This window comes from Marmota monax, unplaced genomic scaffold (genome assembly GCF_021218885.2).
Source record: "Marmota monax isolate L192 unplaced genomic scaffold, Marmota_monax_Labrador192_F-V1.1 WCK01_AAM20220418_F8-fsc00021, whole genome shotgun sequence".
NCBI classification, from domain to species: domain Eukaryota; kingdom Metazoa; phylum Chordata; class Mammalia; order Rodentia; family Sciuridae; genus Marmota; species Marmota monax.
In genome coordinates, this window is record NW_026695228.1 from 877,892 (window position 1) to 897,352 (window position 19,461).

At 35.3% G+C, this 19,461-nt stretch overlaps 1 protein-coding gene across 3 annotated transcripts in view; it reads right to left on the bottom strand.

The window, feature by feature from the left end:
* Positions 1–10,885: 10,885 nt before the first annotated feature.
* Positions 10,886–19,461, bottom strand: part of Ngly1 (N-glycanase 1) — a 54,842-nt gene continuing 46,266 nt past the window's right edge. The window contains exons 11-13 of one of the 3 annotated variants that reach the window (XM_046437011.2): positions 15,966–16,143; positions 11,609–11,649; positions 10,886–11,062 (exon numbers count right to left, since the gene is read on the bottom strand). In XM_046437011.2, the coding sequence (XP_046292967.1) occupies positions 11,609–11,649; positions 15,966–16,143 (219 nt within the window). In that variant the 3' untranslated portion in view covers positions 10,886–11,062. Of the gene's footprint in view, positions 11,063–11,608; positions 11,650–14,641; positions 15,565–15,965; positions 16,144–19,461 lie in introns of those variants that run through there. The other 2 variants (XM_046437010.2, XM_046437012.2) reach the window with 2 other exon arrangements.

The following is a 19,461-nucleotide window of genomic DNA, read 5'->3' on the forward strand; positions in this document are numbered from 1 at the left end:
AATAAATGTTGTTGAGGATGTGGGGAGAAAGGTACTTTTATACATTGCTGGTGGGACTGCAAATTGGTGCAACCACTATGGAAAGCAGTTGGGAGATTCCTCAGAAAACTTGGAATAGAACCACAATTTGACCCAGTTATCTCACTCCTCAGTCTATACCCAAAGGACTTAAAAATAGCATACTAAGTGACACAGCCACATCAATGTTTATAGCCGCTCAACTCACAATAGCCAAGCTATGGAAACAATGAAAGTGCCCTTTAACAGATAAATGGATAAAGAAAATGAGGTATATATACACAATAAAATATTACTCAACCATAGAGAAGAATGAAATAATGGCATTTGCTGGTAAATGGATGGAACTGGAGAATATCATGCTATATGAAATAAGCCAATCCCCCCAAACAAAGGCTGAATATTCTATCTGATTTGTGGATGCTAACCCAAAACAAGGGAAGTTGGGGAGGGGAATAATAGAAATCCATTGGATTAGACAAAGGGAAATGAAGGAATGGGAGGGGGGAGGGCAATAGGAAAGACAATAGAATTAATCAGAAATAACTTTCCTAGCCTTGTATTTGAATACATGACCAGGGTAAATGCAAATCATGTACAACTACAAGAGTGGGATCCTAAATAGAATAAGTTACATTCTATGTATATATAATTTGCTAAAATACATTTTACTGTCATATATAACTAAAAACAACAATAAAAAAAGAAGGAGTAACTTCTAGCATTATCACACTGACTAGAGAACAAAACTATTAAGAAACATGTAATAGTATTTGGCTTGAAACCCTTTGAACATATAATTAATCTCTAATGTTTTAATCTACACAATAGCAATTTACAGTACAGTGGGGGAAATATTAAACCTAGCTTATTAGCAAAAATAGTCTCCTACCACTTCAAAGAATTATGCATATATTAAATAACTTTGAAACCTAACTTCCCACGTTTCTTCCCAGTGTTTGGAATATGGGCTACTTGACACTAACCCTACAATTAGAAAACGATGGAGTGTGCAATCAGAAATGCTAAAAGAGCTTCTAACCAGAAATCAAAGAAATATGAATATTGCAGTCAATTATTCAGGAGTCAATTATCCGGAGTCATCCAATATTAGCCAGAATCATTGAGATCTACTTCATTTCCCTCATTTTCAGTCAGTGATCAGCAATCTGCATATCTTCCAGGAGTACTTATAGAAAAATTAAACTGAGGGAAAATGGAGATTCTCTTATCAGCTATTTTTTAGGGCTCTGAAACCCAGCTCTGATGAAGAATCATAGTAGTAGTTATCAACTGGGGGAACTGAGAGGTCCTGATACAGAAGATCATCCTAGGAACTGTTTCAAGTAATTCATTACTTTTGTTCCATTCGTAAACTTTGATTATGTGTATTGTTTATCTTGGATACATAATTATTCTAAACCTTTTATTAAGGCTTGTTTATAATTAAAATATCACAACTTTTGGAAATCCTAAATGAGACAATAGGTAAGAAGACAAAATGCTACCAAGCCAATTGCGAATGGATTGGTAGCATTTTAAATTTCTCATTGCATTTAAATTTAACATTGCATTTTAAATTTCTCTTCTGTATAAAACATTTAAACTCCACATACTCAATTTATTCAACTGATTTACAAACATTTATGCAGTGGCTGAAAACACTAATGTTAAAGTTCTTTTTAGTGATGGTCTTGCTCCTGAGCAGCTCACAGATGATTGGCAGATTGGCTGGGTCTAAAAACAAAAGAATGAGAAGGGTTGAGTATACATAGGGAAGTAGAAAATAATGAAACTGATTTTCAAATGAACATTATGGAAATCAGTATCTTAACAATGTGAATGAGGTGCAGTGTAGATTGTGACTCCAAATTATTTTACAAGACAGAAGTCCAGTTAAAGCTTTAATCTCCATTGTTATTTCTCTGTCAATAATCATTTCACACTGTCAATTTCACTTAAGAGTGGTAAATGAAAATAACCTGGAAGAAGTAAAGTACCAGAGTTGTAAGTTCAAGCTTAACACTCACATATATGCAGTAAATTAAAACCAAAACGTCACATTTTGGAAGCCAATCAGTGAGTCAGTCCATCAGGTAGTCAACATTTCTGGAAAATTAACAATTGTCCCAAATTGAATTGGGAGTTTTCTTGTGAAGAACCAAGGAGAGTTGGAGCTGAGGATGATCTGATCAAATAAATGTTTTTGAAAGAACACAGGTTGCTCTATAGTGATATGTAGAATACATTATAAAAGAGAGATACGAGAACAGGGAAGCAGGAGGGCATGTACCATCTTGTGCAATTAGGAAGGAATGAATGGAAGAGAAATATTTTATATGAAGAATTGATAAGATGAACTTGATGCAGTTTCATGATATAAGGAAACACGATTGATAGAAATAGGAAAGATGGGATAGGAAATCACTTGGAGATGACGGGGTTAGATTTTGAGTTGGCGTGGTTAGATTTTGGGTTGGTGTGTCTTGGTAAAGACACATACCTTCAATTTAGATGATGATGGCTTGTCTAAATGGTTGGTAGGATCAATTTAATTAATAATAAGAACCCCAATGTGTGTGACTTCTTCCCAGTGGCATCTATTAGAATTTTATGAAGTAATGAAGTTTGGAAAGAAGCAATCTATTATTTATAGTTTTGCACATTCACCTTCTGTTAATTAATACTAGTTAGATATACTATCTACGGATGAAACCTGGGGTTTAACTATCTTCCTCCTCCCCCTGCCACCTCTGTACTGGGAATTGAACCCATGAGTGCTTTATCATTAAGCTGCATTTCAGCTATTTCTATTTTTTATTCTGTGACAGGGTCTTGCTAAGTTGCTGAGGCTGGTCTTAAAATTTTGCTTCTCCTGCCTCAGTCTCCTGAATGTTGGGATTATAGGCATGTACCACTGTGCCAGGTGTTATTATATCTTTGAAATATTACTTTCTTATATAATAAATATCATTTAGATCTTATCAATATACAATCAGTTGCGAGATTCAAACCCTGCCAACACTCATGTCCTGTTAGGACATTGGGGCCTACACTATCTTTCACAGTGCTGAGCTCATCACAGCCTGCCACAATCTTTAAAACAGCTCAGAGACCAGTGCCTTCAGGTCCATGTGGTGCTCTGGACTCTAGAAATTGGAGCCTACACATTTATGCTTTCACGTAAACAGGCTACAATTCCAGGACCACCAGGCCTGCACTTAGCCATCAAGCTTGATTTCAATCTCACTTCCCCTTCAAAATCGCTGTCATCCAGCAATGCCAAACAATCTGCCACCGATTATGGAAGTCCTCTCCAATTCTCATATTTCATTTATCTCTATGTTACTAGAATAAGCAATAGATTATAGGAAAGAAGGAAATCAGGAAATGGTATGTTTGATGTTCCGTGTGTTTAGACTAGTTAATAAATTTGAGATTAACGTACAAAGAATGTTTCTATGCTAATTGTCTATGTGCCACAAAATCCAACGAATTTCATTCATAGTAAAGAAAACCAAACATAGCTTTTTAAAACCCTGCTTCAGTATTTTCCACCCTAAATGTATTAGTCCTATTCTGATGAGCAGAGTGGCTCCCTGAAAGTTGGAGTTGTATCCTTAGTTCCCACAATAGTGTGCTTGGGATATACCTTGGAAGGTGTCCGGGAATGACAGAAAGAATAATGGGTGAATGAAGTGGCTTGGTGACAGTAACAAGAAGTTGGTAACATCATTAAGCTGTTACTAAAGTAACTAGACTATAGCTGTAACATCTCAGGCCATGTTCTGATTTTTTTTTTTTTTGTCATTTACTTCTTTCTCCTAAAAAACTTGGCCAACATCAGGTACAATGGCACACTTCTGTAATCCCAACAGTTTAGGAAGCTGAGGCAGGAGGATCACAAGTTCAAAGCCAGCCCCAGAAATTTAGCAAGGTCCTAAGCCACTTAGTGAAACACTGTCTCAAAAATTAAAAAAAAAAATAAAAAGGATTGGAGATATGGCTCAGTGGTTTAGTGCCTCTGGGTTCAACCCCTGGTACAAAAACCAACAAACAAATAAATAAAATAAATTGGCAAAAACAAAACAGCAAACTAATCAAACACTAAAAATCTGGCAGGAGATTGGTTTGCTTCAAATTACAATGTATCCATACAGTTGATTACATCCCACTCATAAAAAATAGTATATAAAAGCTCAGGATGATTCCCACTTTTAAATTGCAAAACATTATTCATAGTGTAATTGTATTTACATTATTCATAGTGTAATTGTATTTCTGTAAAAAAAAATAAACTTGAAAAATATGTATCTATAGTTTAGATAAATATGTGTCTTGATAAAGACACATATCAAAATCTAACTAGTGATTATCTCTAAGCAACAGGATTACAGGTGATTTTTAATCTTTGCTTTATTTTAATTTTTTCTATAGTGAATATATTTTTTGTAATTAAAAAATAGTTGAAAGAAAAAAATCAAAATAAATTTTAGTTATTCCAAGTCATTAAAATGTTTACTGCATGCTGATGGAGTTAACAATTTTGTCAGCGTCTCTTTATTTTCTTGCTACATTTTTAAAAATAACAACTGCAAATCTATAAATCGATGTTAAAGTCAAAACAATTATGAATGAGGACAAAGGCATCTGAAAAGGTACAACCAAGGCTGAAATTCTAAAAGAAAGTGCCATTTGTCCAGGTCTGTTCCTCTAAGGAGAGGAAAGATAAATCACAGTGACCCACTACCATTGAATCCTGGTGTACCCAGGCATTTTGCTATTGCTATATGAAATATCTCTCAGATAGTAGTGTCCTCCTTGTAACCAGCAGAGATGAATGTAGACAGCAAAGCCACACCACATTGTCAATCCTACTGCTTTGAGCTGGGTTCGTCAGCCAACTGAGTGACTCTGTTCATCAGCTGGATTTTGTGTCTTGAAAAAATGATTAATTAGATATTATCTAAATATCTATCGCTAACTAAATATGTGTGTGACTGGCTTAAAATCTGTCTCCTTCTGTACAATACAAATTTCATGAGAACAGGGAATTTTGTTTGTTTTATTCATTGCTGTATTCATGGTATCTAAAGCAAATCCTGATGCAGTTGGTCTGTCAATAGTATTTATTAAATGAATGAAACAACTACATTATGAACATCAAGACGCAGTTTCTAACATGAAGGTGGTCATAGTGAAGACTGGACTGTGTTTGAAAATGGCTGTGACCCAGATATCTGTATGGAAATGGCCCTCTGGTGGCTGGAGTCTTGGGACTTGGACATCACTGTGATGTCAACTTGAAGTTTTTTTGGTTTGTTTGTTTTGATACTGGGGATTGAACTCTGGGGCACTCAGCCACTGAGCCACATACCCAGCCCTTTTTTGTATATTTTATTTAGGGACAGGGTCTCACTGAGTTGCTTAGAGCCTCTCAGTTGCTGAGGCTGGCTTTGAACTCGGGATCCTCCTGCCTCAGCCTCCAGAGCCGCTGGGATTATAGGCATGCGTCACTGTGCCCGGCTTGAAGTTTAATTATAGGAGACATCTATGTCTAGGTTCACCAGTAAAACTAAGAGATACGTTCAGTTCTTTAAGAGAAATAGTGAAATTAGAAAGAAGACTCAAAACTGAGCTTTGTCAAAGGAATTTATTTAGACAGGAAGATCTGAAAGATGGATCAGAATTGACCATGACCAAAAAAGTTTTGATGGATGGTCACTGGCCATCCAACTATCCTGGTGATGACTTTAACCACAGATTTTTAATTTCAATATTAATAGATGAGTATACTTGTTAAACTGAGCAGGATATAAGAAAGCTGACCTGAATTATGCTCATAGATCCGATCAGAAAAGGAATCAATTTGCAGGTTGATAGAGATGAATGAAAAGATATACATATATCTGAGACTACTACTTAAACACTGAAATAAAGCAGAGTTCAAACATGGATCTTCAATCAATACCTCTCACAAGCTTATATAAGAATCTACAGCACAGTAGTTGCAAAATTTTTAGAATTGGTCTTGGAGCTAAAAAAAATTAGCTCTCAGGAAAGGTAGAAAATCCAATTTGGGTTCTTTTTATTCTCATTTATTTGTTTACTGTTTTCCCATTCCCTTCTTCTTCTTTTTTTTTCCTTTTGGTACCAGGAATTGAACTCATGGTGACCTCTGAGTCACATCCTCAGCCTTCTTTTATATTTTATTTAGAGACATGTCTTGTGAAGTTGTTTAAGGCCTCGCTAAATTGCTGAGGCTAGTTTTAAACTTGTGATCCTCCAGTCTCAGCCTCCCAAGCCACTGGGATCCATTCTCCCCTTTGAGGTGACTTTGGTTTGTTATAAATGGGTTGAGTGGAGAAAACCAGAGAAAGCTGAATATACTCATTCTTCATTAATACACTTGTAAAGAATAGCTAGCATAAAATGACATAAAGAAAACCACCACGACAAAACACATTGGTAAAAGTGAGAATGAGGTGGTTCTTCATTATAGTCTTTCAAACACTAGTCAAGGAACTGCTAATTTGTTATATGACATTGGGCCAGTATCTTTTAGTTTATTTCATTTTTTAAATTTTGTTATATATGACAGCAGAATGCATTACAATTAATATTATACATATAGAGCACAATTTTTCATGTCTCTGGTTGTACACAGTCACACCATTTGTGTCTTCACACATGTACTTAGGGTAATGATGTCCATCTCATTCCACCATCTTTTCTACCCCCATTGCCCCTTCCTACTCCTCCCTTCCCTTTTCCCCTTTGCCCAATGTAGAGTTCATCTACTCCTCCCATGCCCCCCCACCACATTATGAATCAGCAGCCTTATATCAGAGAAAATATTCAGCACTTGGTTTTGGGGATTGGCTAACTTCACTTAGCATTATATTCTCCAACTCCATTCATTAACCTGAAAATGCCATGATTTTATTCTCCTTTAATGTTGAATAATATTCCATTGTGTGTGTATAAATAATATTTTTTTAATCCATTCATCTACTGAAGGGCATCTAGGTTGGCTCCACAGTTTAGCTGTGAATTGTGCTTCTATAAATATTGATATGGCTGTGTCCCTGTAGTATGCTGTTTTTGAATCCTTTGGGTATAAATCCAGGAGTGGGATAGCCGGGTCAAATGGTGGTTCCATTCCCAGTTTTCCAAGGAATCTCCATACTGCTTTCCATATTAGTTGCACTAATTTGCAGTCCCACCAGCAATGTATGAGTGTGCCTTTTCCCCACATCCTTGCCAACACTTATTGTTGTTTGTTATTCTTTATAGCTGCCATTCTGACTGGAGTGACTTGAAATCTTAGAATAGTTTTGATTTGATTTCTCTAATTGCTAGAGATGTTGAACATTTTTTCATATATTTGTCGATTGATTGTATATCTTCTTTTGAGAAGTGTCTGTTCAGTTCACTGGCCTATTTATTGATTGGGTTATTTGGTTTTTGGTATTAAGATTTTTGAGTTCTTTATATATCCTAGAGAATAGAGCTCTATCTGATGTGTGAGTGGAAAAATTTGCTTCCAAATTGTAGTTGGCCAGTATCTTAACCTCTATTTCCTCACTATAAATATGAGAGTTTATCTATTTAAGAATAAAGAACTACTTAATAAAGCAAATTTCCTAGCTTCAGCCCAAGTATTTTGACTTAAAAATCTCCTGAATGAGGCCCAGAGGTCTGCATTTTAAACGAACCCCTATAATACGGTGTGATGCCCTCTTTGTTCTGGGGAACTGCCTGAAAGAACTCATGCCCTATGCAAAACTACCTTACCAAAAATGAAATAGCAGAAATATTAAATACTCATCTTGTCATTTCTTTTTTAATTTACATATTCCCATTGTAAAACACTTGCATATAGTTCACAGGAGGAATTATTTCATCAATTGAAGTATAATTTAATCTGTATGCAGTTTCTTCTGCTATAAATGAAATCAGAATTGTACTTTTATCCAAAAATGAGGCATAAACAATGCTGCATTCAAACTGAGAAAAATAATTAACTTGCACTCACAAAGCAAAATGAAAAGTTTCCACAGAATACATGATTTATGATGTGGAGAGGAGTCTGAGAAATCAAATGCAGAATGTTTCCATTCTCCCATGAAGAATACGCTTTAGGAGTCATGGTTATTTAGTATGCACATTAAGCATTCATGCAGCTTCTGTGTGCATCCAGGAACTGACATGGAAGTATTCTACAGAGGAATAGAAGAAAGAACAGGAAGTGAAGCATCCTGGTCCCCAACTAGGGGATCAGGCAGCATGGGAACCTATGACTTGAGTGTAGATACATGTACTCCCACATCTGATGTGAAGAAAACGGTAACTTAGGTTTGTATGGTATCTTTTGGGCAATTCCTCTGCCACAGGGCATTTTTAGGAAATAGTATTTTGGTAGTAAAAATACCATATTTCCCTGCGTGGCTTGATTGCATGGCCATTCAGTGCTAACACTCCTCATCCTGTGAGGTGATTTGAATCTAAGTGAAATTACAGCCTTTATTTCCTCAACCATGAATTTTTTTGAAATTCGACTTCATGATTCATTTTACAAAGCTCTCCCGCCATCATTCCCCTTTAGCATTTAATCTGTTTCACATTTAAGTTTACAAGAAGTATAAGAGCTTTGATGGTTCTGTATTTATTAACCAAAGATCAAAGACCCTCTTTGCTTTTAAAATCTTTTACATCTGCAAGGGATGACATAACATTTCAGATGAGAGTCTTTCCACCAAGGAATTCAGTGTGAGAGAAATGCCTTTATTTTCAAACATTTACTTCTAAGCCCAAATAGTCTCCAAATTATGAGCATGCTGCCATCACACATGGAATTCCATTCAGTGTTATATTTCAAGGTCACCAGGAATTTAGCACGGTATTCTTTATTGCCACAAGATATTGCTTTCTTTTCTTCCTACAAAGCCCCTTTCCTAGTGGGGTCGGTTTCAGGGCTTATAAAAGAAGTCAAAGGTTGTTATCCTTCCTTCTAAATAGATGTCGTAAAGAAGGCTGATGTTGTATACTGCTGTATCTGAGAATTAACCGCAAGTTTCATTAGGTTGGTAGGAGAAATAAGTTGGGGTGCTGTTAAGTGTGGCATCTATGCAACAGTGAGGTTAAGATCTGTGTGTATCAACCTGGGCATAGAAAATGACTAATGAAAGTTGTAGAGCACCGTGTACAGTGTATACTAGTATTTCTGGAGACTTAAAGCCATACAAAGGAATATGATGTTATTAGTTAACATATGTATATAGCAAAAGATAGAATAAATTAACTCAAAATTCCTGATTACAGATGCCACTGGAGAAGACAGAGGGGAAAATGGGGCTGAGTCCACAAGAGATGTCAGATTCATCAGTACTGTTCTGGTTTTCATCAGAAGACAAATGAATCATAAAGTTTTTATGACTCTTAAGTGAAGTGTGAACTGGTTTATGTCATATTATTCTTTGTTCTTCACTGTTTTTTAAAAATTTTTAAACTAGGTTCCAAACAAATAATACGGGGATGTCTGGGGAAGGAGGTGCAACTAATGATACCAGTGGCAGTTCTACAAACTGTCAGAGTGCTATGGTGGGGCCAGCCAGTTTTGCAGTGCTAGTTTCACAAAATGCTTACAAAGCATTCTGAGAATTACTCATTACAAAAATCCAAAGACAATGACAACAACTGAGTATACTGGCCTCATGGAAAATTGAAAGAAGTTGAGGAAAGGTACAAGTTACAGAAATTAAGACAAGCATTGGTAGATTTCCATCATTTTGTATTTGATAAAACTAATCATTCCTATGATCTTAATTAATTTACTGGTAGATTCTAAGTTCCTGCAAATGCAAAGAAAACCATTTTTCCCAATTAAGATCTTGAACTTGCAATCCTCCCTCTTGTCTTAGCCTCCAGAGTAGCTGGGACTACAGGTGTGAGCCACTGCATGCAGCAAGGTCCTGTTTTGAAGGAGACACAGCTACTAGCTAGGCTGTCAGCTGCTTCCACATAGCAATTATGGACAAAGCATTGTCACATTATCCCATTTTTTTTTCATAATAAGCTGAAAAATGCAGACTTTATATTAAATCTGCTAATTTTTAAATAGTTAAATCATAAAGGAAAAAGAGGAACCCAGTGAAACAAACCAAGACGAGCATTCTGCAGGGAATAATGGTCGGAGGGCTCCGAGCATGTCTGCCTACTTTTTGCTTTTTTGTTTTTCACAGCCCGTGTGAAGTGCAAGGCTGGCATGCCAGGCACCCCACTTATGTTGTCCCTCCCAACCCAGGGGTCCTGCTGAGCAAATAATCACACAAGGAGTGGGAAACCTAGGCCAGCAACCCGATGTTATCAGCACAGCCTTTAACCATACAAATAGCAGAGCAAACTTTCAAAAAACATTGGTAAAACGAAAAAGAACCAAGATGAACAATGGGATAGATCCAGAAGAAAACAGGTAACTCAAAAGAGATGTGTAGAAAAGTTCTAATTAGTCTGAGAGAGAGAGAGAGAGAGAGAGAGAGATTACAATTATCAAGCAAACTCAAGTTGACAGGAAGGAAACCATACTTAAGAGGTGGATGTACTTGATACACATTAACATGTATTTTTGTTTCAAAATTTATAAACAGGAAATTTAAATAGAAAACAAAAATGGCAAATGAACACAAAAATACTTTAATCTCACCAGTAAACAAGGAAGTGTAAATTAAAACTAGATATTTTTCACCCTTCAGAATGGCAAAAATAGCATTGCTGTTTTAGAAATCTAAAGCTATATAAACAAATCACGCCAACACATATTTTAAAAAATCATTTATTTCCTCTCATGGTTTCTGCATATATTAGGAAATCAGTAGGGGTCTAGCTGGGCAGTTCAGTCTTGGGATGTCTCATTCTCACAATTCTGCAATCTTTTAAGGCTTGACTTGGGCTGGAGGGTCCATTTCAACACCTGGCAAGTTGGAAGCTGATCTGGTTCCTCTCCACAGACCTTGACTGTCCTGGTGGCATGGCAACTGGCTTCCTGAAGAATGAGCAAAGAGAGCCAAAGCCCAGCCTCAGAAATACCAGTCACTTTCACCACCCACACAGGCCAGCTCTATGGTGTGGAAAGGACACCACACAAAGGCACGAAAGTTTGGAGGTGAGGACCACCAGCTAGCTATCGCAATTCCAATTTAGCTTCCACCTTGGCTCAAATGGGAGGAAATGAGCGCCCCCCCCCCCACACACACACCTATTACTGGGTGTGTAAATTGTTGTACCTCATTTAAATGGTAATCTGACATTTACGACTAAGATTTAAAAAGCACATATCTTTACATATATCCTAAGTGAAGGAAATATGTATAAGGATGTTCAGTGCACTAATGCTTAGAATAACAAGGGGCGGGGGAAATGTTATGTATCTATAAATTAAAGAAATAGATAAATTATGAAATTTACTGTGAAGCAGTAAAAAAAATTTTAAAAGTAGCAGATTCATGAATGGCAATGGGAAGATTTCTGACACATAATTAAGAAAACCAGCAGAGGGGCTGGGGATATAATTCAGTGGTAGAGACCTTACCTATAATATGCTGGGTACTAGAGGTTCCACTCTCAGCACCACTAAAAATATAAAACATATAAAAAATATAAAACGCAGAAAAGGATACACATTTATTCACAGAAATAGAAGTGAACCAAACAATGAAAACTGATTTGTGTATACACATATGGATATGAAAATCCACAGAAAACTTTTGCAAGGACACATAAAAAAATTTGGCAGTTACTTCAGAAAACAGTGTAGTATGAGGAGAGGAAGCACCACTTTTAAGTTATGAATGTCTTGACAGAACATTTAACAAAAATGGCTTTAATAATGTAAACATTTTGAATTGGTTAACAAGGTTTGCATGACAACCTGAGATGTCCTCTTATAGAAAAGATGTTTGTGGTGGTTAGACTTCATGATTTGTATTTTAGTTTTTCAGAGGGTTTTTCTGGCTTAATTATGGATTTTTTTTAGTTGATGCTATGATTTCATTGATCTCAGAACGTGTCAGAAAATTAAGAGAGCAAGGTCTCAACTTCCAAGTCTGTTTTTACTTGCAGTGTAACAAATAGGAAAGGGATGTCAGATACGCAGGCACTCAAATATTTGGCTCCCCTTTAGCCTTTCCATTTCTTCATTTGTACAACAGGGATATGAAACACTACTATTCTCCAATATCACTATGACCAAATAGGACACTGAAACTCACTGGCTCTCATTAGAAACTCAAAAAGTGTGGGGCTGGGGTTATGGCTAGCACTTGCCTAGCATGTATGAGGCACTGGGTTCGATCCTTAGCACCACAAAGTAAACAAATAAACAAAAAGATAAATGAATGAATAAATAAAGGTACTGTGGCCATCTATAACTAAAAGGAAAAAAAAAGTAGCCACAATGTTTGGGCTAATTCTAAACCTCTTATTAGAAATAAAGCACTGTTTTCATCAAAATAGAGAATGTCACTGTAACAGTGCAGGAAAAAAAACATCATGATGAACTGGTCTACTATTACTGTGCCCCCAAGAATATTAAGGAAGGCAGGCTTGGATCAGAGTTATTAGTTTGTGAGTTTATTTGCTTGGACTATTAAGTATAAACAATTTATATTGTCAAATTAACTTTAGAAAAGCTTAGCTATACAAGGAAAATCTTTGTTTCTAGTAGTTAAGTATAATGCTTTCTCAAACTGAATATACCTATTAAAGCTTTTATATTCCTGAAACACCTACTAAAACAGCAACCCACACACAAGTCCATGATTCTATAACCCTGCAACTTGATAGAAGTAAAGATACATAAGTAAATCTTGACTACATCACTATTCACTAAATTTTTTACTTGGTCATTTAACTTCCCTGGGCTTGAGTTTTTCTGTGAAAAATGAGAAATTTGGGTTAAATAATCTCTAACAACCTATCCTACCACAAAAATACATGATGATAAAGTATTCTCTAGCTCTCCCTTAATCAGAGGTAATTCTTTTCCTTATAAATTGACCACAGAATCAGAAATATATCTTGTTCACCCTGTGAATGTGATTTCTGGCAAGACTTAGAAGGAAAGAAGGATGGATGGAAGGAAGGAAGAAAGGAAAGGAAGGAAGGAAGACCCCAAAACACACTGCAATAGAAAGCAGACTGGAATTTCTCATGATGTGATCTGACCCAAAACCAGGGCAAAAATCTGTCTTAAACATGAGTGAGAGCAGTGAAAAGTCAATCAATCAATCATAAGTATAATAAAAAACTTGGTGTAATTATTCATGCTGTGCTCTAGCAATCATTCTTTAGCTACAACAGACTAGGTGCTTTTAAGTTAGAAGATCCTAAATGATTACTATATATAGTATAGCCTATAATGAGTACTGGTTTATCAAGGGCTCTATATTCTCAAATGTATTTGGTACAAATTAACAGTTCCAAGTTTACTATGATTTAACTTTACACACTATTGAGAACTGAACTGTTCTATCTTATATTTCTGTATTATTTCCAAACTCTTCTGTATAGTATCTATTAACATGCCTGGTATATGGTGCACACCTGTAATCTTAGCTACTTGGAAGGCTCAGGCAGCCTGAGCAATTTAGTAAGACCCTGTCTCAAAAAAAAAAAAAAAAAAAAAATTAACATACTCTTAGAGTTGAAACTACCATGGAATATATTTAAGGAAAGTGTGTGTGTGTGTGTGTGTGGGGGGGGGGGCTTTGGGTGAAGCTTAGTGGCAGGATACTTGCCTAGTATGTGCAAGGCTCTAGGTTCAAACCCCAGCACTACCTCCCATACAAACCCTCCAAAATAAGTAACCATCTTTTTTCCTTGAGAGTTCAATTCTGTGGAAACACAGGACATTGGAATGCCAATCATTTTTTTCTGCTTAAAGTCACAGTAAAAATTAGAATGTATTCTTTTCCAAGATATATTCAGATCAGTTCCAACAATTTACTACCATCTTTATAAAAATGCTTGTAGATCTCTGTTTTCTTATGAAGGTTAAGAGGATGGTCAATAGGATCATCAAAATACTCACTGTGTTAATATTAGACACTGCAAGGCAGGTGTCAAGTCTCTCCAGTTTTAAGAGCTTGGCCACTATAGGCTGCTATGATTAACTCAAGAGTCTGAGAGTTCCAGAAAACTTTCTAACACTCAAGACTCAATAACTTCATTTGCATAAACTGCTTCTTTTGAAATGTAATATTTTAGCAAATAAGTGATTTTCCATAGAGCTTGGCTAAAATTAAAAGGCAAATATTAAGCCTCTTGTTTCAGGATCTTATTATGTATTTTATAATAATATCATGCTCTACTGAGGTTGCATAGGGTGAAGAAAATCTGAGCATTTCCTTTTCCTGCATGAAGAGTTGAGAACTTACTTTACTGACATCACAAAAGAATGTGGAGGCCTGGGACTGTGTCTTTTTCACTACTGCTTCCTCCATAGTACTATCACAATGTTTTGTACATACACACTTAATGAATGTTCATTTAATTGGAGAGGCATATGGAACATCTAGAAAAAACTTCATATAGTATATAAGTACTGTAAAATGGAGTTACAAAGTTTCAAAGTCAAGATTATTTTATTCAATGAGGTAGATAAAAATACAACTCAAAGGTAAAGCATTTAAGTGTCCACATATTATGGAATTTACAATGTTTATTTGATTCATGCTGCCAATGTTAGATGCTCTCATAATTCATGTCTATTAAGTGCTTTCCAAGATTTAGCATACATAGTAAAGATTTATATTTGGCCAAAGTAGCTACTAAAAAGATGTAAGGTAAAATAATTCACTTTATTTCTTAAATGCCTACATATTTACAATCATAAAAATTTTCATGCATTATATAACTTATGACATACTGTACTTTCACATTTGTTAAAAATTAAGAACCTTAGGAAAATCTAATTCAAACCACTTATAAAGAAATTAATGGCTCATCAGAAAATGTTAAATTACTTTTAGCCCAAGATTTTATCACAATCATGAACAGTATATAATCATGAATACCATCATTTTACTTTTAAAACTATACTTACGTTATTTAGATTAAAATCTTATATGGGGGCACAAAATGTTATGCCAAATTATAATCACGTACGGAAGGGAGTTTTTAATTCAAGATTTCATTATGGTCCACAGTATAAAGATATATGTTAACAAGGGTTACATGATGGATAGCCAGCAAAAGAAATATGCTAGCAGAGGGTAGTAAATTGCCAACTAAGCATGCACTGAATCAACAGACTACTTTAGGCCATGGTAAGTTCTTGATTATTGCCAGCTTTTCTATAATATTCAGGTTCTCAAAGGTCAGTGAATTTTATAATTATCTCCAAACAATTTTCTTCATGGTCATTTAAGCTTTGTCTAAACAGCTGGGTATGTTGCCAAGCAACATCACCATCTCCTCTGCTTAATTCTGCTTCCAAAATAACTCCAGTGGCACCAGAAAAATCATGATAGGAGCGAAGACTTTTATCTGTTGGAGGGGGAAAAAAAATTAACACTTTGCTTTTGGTATTTTTACAGACATAAAGAAATAGAAGAAATAGTTTTAGAATGCATTTTCTATAGGGTGACTTGTAGGCTAAAATCAACCCTTAAAAAAATACAAATGCATATTATTCTCTTTGGAGGAAATGCATCCTTTGAAGCAAAGAAATAGTTTTTCTTCTTGCATTTATGCTCAACCACAAAAAACATCAGCCTTTCTGATACAGATTTTTATTTAAAAACAGGTTTTTATTTAAAAAAAAACATTTTTACCTCAAAAGTATGAACAACTTTTCAGTATGAAAAAGTCAGAGCTACAAGTACAAGCAGTCTTAGAGCGGTAAATAAACACTTCATAATTAATTTTCCAGTCAAATGCTTACTTACCGCCTGTCAGGTCGACTTGAGCTGTATCAGACTGCAATTTCCACTTTATTATTCCAGTCTGGAAAGTTTGACTACTTGTTCTAATAGAAATGGTATCCACTTTTAGGCCAACTGACCCACATTCAAACTTCCAGGAAACATAAGCAGAAGATGATCCTTCCTTTCGGGCTAAATACACCTATAAAGTAGGGAGGGGAGAAAAGGAATTCTCAGAAATGATCAAATAGTGTAGAAAACAGTGGAAAGTCTTTTATTGCCACAAGGCACGATGTACAGTTATTTAAAAACGAATTTTCCCCCACTGAAAATATTTTTCCTGATAACATTTTTTTTCCACTTTATTACAGCTTTTTTTTTTTTTTTTAGCATTTTTTGGTCTGGAATAGTTAACTGAATGCAGTTGCCCTATAAGTGCAGCTCTAAAGCCCACATACTAATAAAATTTTGGTAAATCATTGTCTTTTAAATTAAGAAGTTAAATTAAGCTATTTAAAATAAACTTTATGATGAATACCGCTTTTAAAAGGAATGATTATTTTAAATGCAATTATTCCTTAATTTATCTTCTAAGACTAGATACCACATAAGCTTTCCTAGAGAGAGACAGGCCAGTCTCTAAATTGAGATACCTTACCATTGCTAACTACTAGTTCAACAGGTGACACACCCACTTCTCCAGTGAGCTCTCTGTTCTTTCATCAATATCCTTTCACCATTTTATTTTTGATTCTGGGGATTGAACACAGGGGCCTTTATCACTAAGCTATATCTCCAGCCCTTCTTATTTTTTAAGACAGTGTCTTGCTAAATTGCTATGGCCTAAGTTCCTGAGGTTGTCCTATGATCCTTCTGCCTTAGCCTCTGAGTTGCTAGGATTAAAGATGTGTACCACTGGGCTTGGCTACTCCTTACCACATTAAAGGTTCACAATTTAAGGCATCCAAGTCTATGGGATGCTTCCAGCTCATTCCATCTCATAATTTCATCTATACTCCTTAATATATTGACATGAAAACAACTGTAGTTTATCACAGGCAACTTCATTCATTGAAGCTTAAACCCCAAAGGATCTAACTCTTCAATTTTTTATCCAATTTGTCTACCTTCCCACAAAAACCTATGTACTTCTTTAAAATGTCTCAAAAAAAAAAAAAACCCTTTCCTACTTTCACTGTATTAAAATTTTATTCAACTACCTATACTGATCAATGCTAAGTGCTCTAATAAAAATCAATGTTTTAAAAATGTCACTGTCTTCATGTTATCCGTCTGGTCTAGAATACCCAGCAAGTACCTGGTTCTGCCTGAAGACCAAACTATTAGCTTTCAAATTTCTCCATAATTTCATCTCACCTTGAAATGCCAGTACTTTTTAAATTCTTTTTAGATGTTGATGAACCTTTATTTAATTTATTTATTTATATATGGTGCTGAGACTCAAAAACCAGTGCCTCATGACATGCTAGGCAAGCGCTCTACCACTGAGCCACAACCTCAGCCCTACATGTGTTTTTGTCTGATTTAATTTAACCAATTTTTAGGCTCTCTGGAGGCACAAGTTTTGTATATATAGCATAGGAAATATTAAATATTAATTATTAAAAATTTGAATGTAATTTGTTTATTTTCACAGTATGCATTCAAATTAAACTCCATTCTTTTAGAGACACCTAATCCACACTCTCTTTAGCTCTAAGGCAAACATGTTTGAAAGTACCATATAAAATACACTTGCTATGGAAATATTTTACTATATATTCTAGTCTTTACTCATCAGGTTAAAAAAAATCAATCACTACTAGCATTCTAGTTTTTATTTGGCAACCTATATCTGTTTTCTCCCAGGTTAATTTAATTCAAAAGTTTTTAGTATCAGTAAGTTAGAGATTATATAACAACTGAACAATCACTCTCCAAGGAAAATGGTCTTGAACTTCTTAGACTACACAAGTGTATAGTCAACTATTATTGTTGATAAACCTGATGTATGGACTGTCAACTGCTCCACTCACATTCTGAGCCACCACTATAACACTCTGTCATGCTGACATGTTCCTACTATATGCTCCTCTTACAGCTGTATGTAAGGAGAATGTGGGACTCAGTACTACATGAGTGTTCCTTTAGAGTTGCTGGTTTCACCAACCCTAAACTTCTGGCTATCTGTCTAGGGACTATCAATGGCTTTATTACTCTTTCAAGGAACTGGCTACTAAAGGAGGTTATTTGGAAAAGATGAGCCAAACAAAGGAGTTCCTGAAAGAAAGAGTTGGATGAAACCAGAAGATTTGGGGCAAGTAATCCTAAGGCAGAAATAGCTAAACTCAAATTTATGTCTCAATATGTAATTTTAGGTCTTGTGTATTTTCACAGCTCAGTAGTTTATGAATGTCCCCCCGAAAGTATGGATATGTGATAGTTTGAAATCAGGTCAACTTCAGATTTCTAGCTTACTCCAAGAATTGCCTTAATTATACCATATGGGTCTACGTCAGAACTGTGTTTTGAACTGTAATTGAAGGGTTGTGGTAGGTAGCTCCTGAACACACCTAAAATAAATGCTTGTTTGAGGACTTAAATTATGTCCTAAAGGCTTTAGCTTTTAAGATCTTAAAAAGTTAAAGGATGCAATGGAATTTATGATTGAATTCTTAAGTGTTTAAATATACAAATATACTGTGAGCAAATGAAGAGATCTTTTATGCTAGAAAATGAGGTAAGATTGAAAATCCATCTTTTTTTTAAACATAATACATTCTGTCTATAGCATTTTAACCAACTGAAAGAAACTATGTAGAGGTGATGGTAGGAAGTAATGAAGAAGATACTCAGTTTGGTAATTTAAAATAGGCCAAAATAATAGGATTTATATAAAAACCTCTAATTATGGTCCTGTCCGTATACGATAAATATCAATAAAACCAGGGACTATAACTTATTTTAGAGGGAAAAATATTAATCTTCAAATATTTAGAGCTTTTTAAGCTCTAAATATTCACTTGCCTAGAGGGGAACAAACTCATTTCTTATAATTGTTGATTGATCCTAACTTCCTATCTGATAGACAAGTTTTTGCCTTATTAATTTTTTAAATTCACAGGTTTAGTTTACTGTGTACAGTTCTACATGCTCGGTTTACAATCTGTGGATCTACTCAGGAGTTAAGTGTTGCTTTCCTACTTTAAGAGTGTTAGTAAAATCAGAAGTTATGGAGTTTGTCTCTTCTAGACGGAATTCTATATATCACCCGACCCCATCACCAGTGACCCACCCTTGCCCCTCTTTGGCATCTGTAAGTTATGCATACATGACTTGTAGGTGAGAACAAGACCAGTGTATTTGTGATATAAGGTCTAAATCATACTACTCACACTGTATAACAGAATTTATCCTTTGGATTGTGGCTGTAATCACCATTTTAGGGATTGAGAAAAATTTGCATATAGCTTCTTTATGTATTTTGTGTGGAATACAGAAGACCTTTGCTTAAAGATTT